Genomic DNA, 7,500 nt, shown 5'->3' with positions numbered 1-7,500 from the left:
CACCTTGAGTGTTTTTTTATTTTCAATCGGTGGTCATTATACTTCACTGTGAGTGACATTTAGGCTTCCGATGATGTGCAGAATTGAAACCTTTATTTACTTTACTCTTTCTTTACATAAAATTGATGAAATATAACTTAGCAATAGTTAGATTACACAAATTTCATTTTCAGATCAAAATTCTCTATAGTCAACATAGTTTTCTTGCCGAAATATCAGAGTCATCAATGGTTACTTTGATCATAATTCTTTCTCATAAGTAATAAGTCAATTGTGCCATCCGTATATCTTGTCATCCATCCATTCATCCCCTCCTTCTTCCTCTCTCTCTCTCTCTTTCTCTCTCTCTTTCTCTCTCTCTTTCTCTCTCTCTCTCTCTCTCTCTCTCTCTCTCTGAGATTCTCGCTCTTTCTCCACCATTATCTCTCACCAAAATCAGCCGTTGCTTGCACTTTCATCGCAGAAATCTCACTTTTTCAATTTCTTATCTTCTCAACATCTCTGAATCCCAATTTTCCATCTCTCGCTGTCTCAGTATCTCTAACAATAAACTTCCTCTATCTATATATCTCTCTCTCTCTCTCTCACTCACTGATGTTCGTCACCTCAGCCCCACTCTCAACACAGGTGTGGCTCCCACCTCCATAGCATCAGCAGTGAACGCTAAGTGCCACACACTACCTGCTGGCTCCACGGTGCTTTACGTAGCTATTTTTACGAGCATTGTCGGAAAGATCCCAAGTTTCTAATTTCTCTAATTATTTGTCCAGCAGCAAAATTAGGTTGCCTGCACATTATGCTCCTCGTTATTATGGCATTCATCGTAATTGCTATTACAAACATAGTCTAAAAAGGAAGGCAGTTGAATAAGAACTCTGACCATGAGAAGAAACACAATTGCATGCACTTACTACTTCTTAACTGAAGATGTTTTGTCCTGAGACCTTGATCACTTCAAAAATATCTTGTATTTGAAGTGATTCAAGTCTCACGACCGAAATATCTTCAATAATAGTGTCCTAAGTGAATGTATTCGTGTCCATTTCTCTACAGCTGTCAGCAGCCATTTGCCATTTTTACTACGACTCTGCGTCGAGTTTCGACGGACTAAGGGAAGGTTGTCTTTAAGTGAGGGACAGCGTCGCATTTAAACAGAGCCAAAAAGCGATCAAATGACCCACTACATTGTGGGGTTAAAGTTTCATTCACCTCAACGAAACACACGGAGACTAATGGGTAAATATGCTTAGAAGTTTGCATATTTCGTCGTTGCACTTGTAGGTTGTTCCCCGCCCCATGATGTAAGGATAACAATGGTAAACAATGTGTCGTGAACGTTGCCCCTTGTGTGTCTGACTGCCTGTTTGCCGAAGTTGTGGGTGTCTGCGTGTTTTAATGTGTGTATGATTGTGTGTGTGTGTGTGTGTGTGTGTGTGTGTGTGTGTGTGTGTGTGTGTGTGTGTGTCGCATATACCTGTGTTAGTCTACCCGTCTGTTCATCTGTGTCTTCGTATACCTTCTTGTTGATCTGTGTGTATTCGCCTGTCTTTTACTAATTTATTAATTTTCAACAGTTCACAACCCACAGTACTGTAGCTGTAACAAGGTACAGTAAATCAACAATACCGTGGCAAGAGCAATGCACAAGTAACACATTATGAAGATGCTGGAACAATTCACACCTAACCTAAAATAATCTAGCTTCAACAAATCACCTTCCTAATATGCTGGCCCCGCTTACCAAACGTTAACTAATGTATTGGATTTCTAACCTCCCGAGCATTATTATATCTTCTTTTTAATTCATGTAAGCAATCTGAAATCCACATACATTTTTCCTTAGCCCTTGGAGTGGTTTCCTTCCAGTAGGTAACTTGTGCCCGGCCTCCTCTCCCCGCTTCTCATCTTTGTTATTTGGCAGTTTAGTTTAATATGTTTATTATGCACCCCATACCCATCCTGTGGGCGGTAGTCAAAAGATTACAGAGGTACATAATTGGTCCAGGGACTGGACCCCAAAGTTTTGATAGCTGAGCAAGTTACAGAGGTAATGAACTCATAATTTACAAAGGTAATGAACTCACAATTTACAAAGGTAATGAACTCCAGGTAGGTCTAGTCACAATTACGACAAGTTACAGATTACAGAGGTACAGATTTACAGATTACAGAGGTACGTAATGGGTCCAGGGACTGGGCTCCAAAGTTTGATAGCTGAACTAGGTACAAAGGTAATGAACTCACAAGTTACAAAGGTAATGAATCCTGTAAGAATGGTTACTTACGTTTATACATGGGTACAATCATGAACAAATTCCAGAGTAATGAGCAATTCACACTTCCACACCCGGTCACAACTGTAATGAGTTATTGGTGTAAATGTTGATTGTTGAGTCACACACACACACACACAAACTCGTACACACACACACCCACACACACTCACACACTCATACACACACACACACACACACACACTCATACACACACACAAACACACACTCATACACATACACACAAAAACACACACACACAAAAACACACACACACAAAAACACACACACAAAAACACACACACAAACACACACACACACACACACACACACACACACACACACACACACACACACACACACACACACACAGGAGCTTGGACTCGACCCCTACAATCTCAACTAGGTGAGTGCACACACATACACACACACACACACACACACACACACACACACACACACACACACACACACACACACACACACACACACACACACATGTGGTAATGCTTTATTTACAGCTAGCAAAGTCAGGGTATTTCTCCAGAATGGTCTGTAATATACCACTGTGGATAAAATACCTTGCCATTTCTTGAACACTTCTGAGTGAGTCGTTTCTAAATTCATTAATTTTATCGCACTCCAGTACATAATGATGCAGGGTGTGACAATAGTCCATCTGGAAAGGTTACATTCGTTTGGTCTACATCTGGTGGTGGCGATTTAACCTGCCAAAGATACTTGTAACCCAGCCGGAGCCGGGCAGTAGTGACATCCAAGAGTCTGCTTATTTTGTTGGATGCACCATAGACATGTGGCTCCTCCTGCATGATAGAATGATGATAGATGGACTCACTGGTGTCAATCTCCCTGAGTCTTAAGTCAATAAAATTCAGTTGAAGTTCTTTTCGTATTATTGTTCTCAAACTACTACCTGGAATGCCAAGATTGCAATCTACTCCCTCTTTGAAAGCATACAGCTTAGCTAATTTATCAGTTCTATCATGCATCTGAAGACCAATGTGAGATGGAATCCACAGCATGTGCACTCTGACTCCACTGTCCACAATCTTACCATACCTGTGTCTGGCTTCTGACACAAGCATGCCGCAATTTATGCTTAATGAGTTGAGAGCATTTATGGATGACAGAGAATCAGTTACAATTAAACTGTCAATCTTTGATACATAGATGCATTTCAGTGCAAGGAGTATGGCAAACAGTTCTGTCTGAAGGGTAGAGGCCCAGTTATTGATGCATGCTCCAATTTCTTTAAGAGAGCCATCACTCTGTACGACAACAGCAGCACTACCAGCTGCACCAGTGGATTGGTGAACAGAACCATCAACGTAAATAATTTGCGAGTGTGTGTGCTGTGTGACTAAGTTATCAATACAGCTTAAGGCATCATGTTTGGCTTCAAGGCGAAGTTTTGGTTGTGATTTAAGAAGTAGTTTGGGGGGAAATGGAGGAATGGTAGTTTGGAATGGGGTAATATTCCATGGAGCGGAGAAGTGCCGCTGTTGCCTTACTTGACATAGATCATGTATCTGATTCATGCGGAGGTCGGTTCCAGTTTTTTCGATCCATCTGGAGGAGTGTTCACCAGTGCTGAGGAAAGTATGGAGGGCTTCTGTGCAGGGTTTTGAATGGGCTTGCCTGAACATATTAACCCCAATTAGGATATTTCTTTCAGTAACACGATCTCTGATGCTTGGAATATCAAATTCTTTTTGCATATTTAAAATTTTGGCAGTACGAGGGCATCCTAAAATGATCCTCATTGCTTCGTTCTGCAGTTTTTCCAGCCCTTCAAGCTTCCAGTCAGACACAAGAGCAAGTAGTGGCGCAGCATAATCAACCAATGATCTAATATATGATCTAATTTATTTGGCAGTGTGAGTATGTTTAGCTGCTGGCTATAGATTCCCCTATCACTGCCTCATGCCCCTCGCTCGCGCGCGCACACACGCACACACACGCACACACGCACCCACACACACACACACACACACACACACACACACACACTCCTTTCTCTCTCTCTCCATCATGGCGAAGTCTCAGATACCTAGCCAGGAATTAATGTTTGTAAATGCTCTTTAATTAATCCTTGCTTCAACCTGTTATTATTATTATTATTATTATTATTCATGGAGAAGCACTAAACCCATGGGGGTCATGCAGAGCCTGAGGAATGGGAAGTAATATCATAGTGTGATCCGAGGAAAGAAAGATCAGCTCCAATTTCTCAGCTACGTTTCGCTTCCATGTTGCAAAATTAAGAGGTTTATTACTTCATAATAATAATAATTATAATAATAATAATAATAATAATAATAATAATGATAATAATGATAATAATGATAATAATAATTATAATAATAATAATAATAATAATAATAATAATAATAATAATAATAATAATGATAATAATAATAATTATAATAATAATAAAATTCCTTGGATCAAGCGCATCTGACTTGACTTTAGTAACTGTCGACATTTAATACGTAAATGCTGCTAGTGTAGAGATACAAAACTACAAAAAGAATGATGAATAAACGGAAGAATGGATGGAGACGAACTGTGGTGATGGCAGTATCAGGTTCATCACTGTACCAGTGGTACAGCTGCTGCCAGGACCACTGTTAACGTCCTTGTCCATTCTTCCGTTTATTAACCTGCATTCGTCCATTACGACGAAGTCAACTTTACAGTGTAATTTAAAATATATATCAATGATTTACCTTCGTCCAGCCAATTTAACTCACACAATTTCTTGAATATTTACCAAGAAATATAAGAGTACAGCATAACTAAGTATAATTATAATTATAATTATAATTATAAGTATAATTATAATTATATATGTATAATTATATACATCTTGAGATTTAAGAAATGATGTTGACTCAAATAAGAAAATACTTTGTAGGATAAAAACTGCAGCATATTCTGAAGTTAACATATAAGACCAATTTATGGAATCTTTGGCGTACTGCCCAATGTCCTGAAAAAAAAAACGTAAAAAAATAATGAAGGTGTCCAGACTATGAAAATGGTGTTAGAAAGTGCAAGGACCGTGGAGATGGTGTTAGAAAGTGCAAGGACCGTGGAGATGGTGTTAGAAAGTGCAAGGACCGTGGAGATGGTGTTAGAAAGTGCAAGGACCGTGGAGATGGTGTTAGAAAGTGCAAGGGCCGTGGAGATGGTGTTAGAAAGTGCAAGGACCGTGGAGATGGTGTTAGAAAGTGCAAGGACCGTGGAGATGGTGTTAGAAAGTGCAAAGACCGTGGAGATGGTGTTAGAAAGTGCAAGGACCGTGGAGATGGTGTTAGAAAGTGCAAGGACCGTGGAGATGGTGTTAGAAAGTGCAAAGACCGTGGAGATGGTGTTAGAAAGTGCAAGGACCGTGGAGATGGTGTTAGAAAGTGCAAGGACCGTGGAGATGGTGTTAGAAAGTGCAAGGACCGTGGAGATGGTGTTAGAAAGTGCAAGGACCGTGGAGATGGTGTTAGAAAGTGCAAGGACCGTGGAGATGGTGTTAGAAAGTGCAAGGACCGTGGAGATGGTGTTAGAAAGTGCAAGGACCGTGGAGATGGTGTTAGAAAGTGCAAGGACCGTGGAGATGGTGTTAGAAAGTGCAAGGACCGTGGAGATGGTGTTAGAAAGTGCAAGGACCGTGGAGATGGTGTTAGAAAGTGCAAGGACCGTGGAGATGGTGTTAGAAAGTGCAAGGACCGTGGAGATGGTGTTAGAAAGTGCAAGGACCGTGGAGATGGTGTTAGAAAGTGCAAGGATCTTGGAGATGGTGTTAGAAAGTGCAAGGACCGTGGAGATGGTGTAAGAAAGTGCAAGGACCGTGGAGATGGTGTTAGAAAGTGCAAGGACCGTGGAGATGGTGTTTGAAAGCGCAAGGACTGTGAAGATGGTGTTAGAAAGTGCAAGGACCGTGGAGATGGTGTTAGAAAGTGCAAGGACCGTGGAGATGGTGTTAGAAAGAGTATTCACCGTGAAAATTGTTTTGCAAATGCGTCTAGACATGCGAGGCAGGTCTTGTAAAACTGTAGTGATCAGAGGATGATCCTGAGGAATGTGTACTGACTGCCAAGATGTATCATGGAGTGTGTTTATTATGGCGAAGGTCTTGAGAAAACAGTGTTTACTGTGGCGGGGATCTTGAAAAAAAAAATGTTTATTGTGGCAATGGTCTTGAGAAAATGTAACATCTTGAGGATGAACTTTGAGGAAAAACTGCACTTTCCTTGAAGATAACTTTGTGAAAGAATATCGACCTTGAAGATAATCGTGGAAAGATGCGCTGACCGTGAAAAATTTGCCTGAAGATTTTATTTTTGACCTATAAAATAACATGGGAGAGGTGGTGTGTACTCACCGTAAGAATAGTTTTGGGCAGGTGTCTGTCGTCCTCTTCAGTGATCTGGGTCTCGTGCACTTCCCTGGGGAACGCCGGAGCGTGATCATTGACGTCCCGAACTCTTACCACCACCTTTGTTTCACTCGTCGCCTCCCCGACCTTAGCTTCCACCACCAACTCGTGCTGACCAGAGATGAGAGAAAGCATGATTAATAAAAAAAAAAGATGTCAACTCCCTAAATGAAAAATTATGCTGAAAAAGAAGAGAGATTCTGATGAAAAAGATGTACACAAAAATAAAAGAATGAGAAAAAATATGCTAAAACAAGCACGATGAAAAAAAAAAAAAATACGAAATTTCAAGTTTACATTGAAATGTAAATTTATTACACACACTATAATATATATATATATATATATATATATATATATATATATATATATATATATATATATATATATATATATATATATATATATATATATATATATATATATATATATATATTTACAAAGTTTTTTGTCTGATCTGTTTCCACCTGATTATTTGCTCAACCTTTTTTACATCTTGCCTTAGCCCCCTAACTTCATTTTCAAAGTCCATCTCTCCTTCTCTCTCCCTCTCTCTTTCTGGCATATTCCCTGTTTCCTCTAATTTCCTCCATTAATTTTCTTTCTCTTTCCTCTGTCTCGTCCTTAAACTTCATTAATTTCACCTCAATCTTTATCTCTTGCTCCTCAGTTATCCATATCTCCACCTCCTGTGGTATCTTAGCCCAGGCATCAGAAGCGGATTCCCGTTTGATCTCGTTTATTTCCCCGTTCACCTTATTAAGCCGACGGTGC

General features: G+C 40.0%; 1 protein-coding gene across 5 annotated transcripts in view; it reads right to left on the bottom strand.

Annotated features, from left to right (window-relative positions):
• LOC128691092 (putative neural-cadherin 2) overlaps window positions 1–7,500 on the bottom strand; it is an 816,602-nt gene that overhangs the window by 80,620 nt on the left and 728,482 nt on the right. For all 5 annotated transcript variants that reach the window (XM_070089108.1, XM_070089105.1, XM_070089109.1 and 2 more), the window contains exon 5: window positions 6,673–6,837. In XM_070089108.1, the coding sequence (XP_069945209.1) occupies window positions 6,673–6,837 (165 nt within the window). The remainder of the gene's footprint in view (window positions 1–6,672; window positions 6,838–7,500) is intronic.

Source organism: Cherax quadricarinatus, chromosome 27 (genome assembly GCF_038502225.1).
Source record: "Cherax quadricarinatus isolate ZL_2023a chromosome 27, ASM3850222v1, whole genome shotgun sequence".
Lineage (NCBI taxonomy): Eukaryota > Metazoa > Arthropoda > Malacostraca > Decapoda > Parastacidae > Cherax > Cherax quadricarinatus.
Note: the sequence above shows the minus strand (reverse complement) of the source record. Positions and strands in the feature narration are given on the sequence as shown.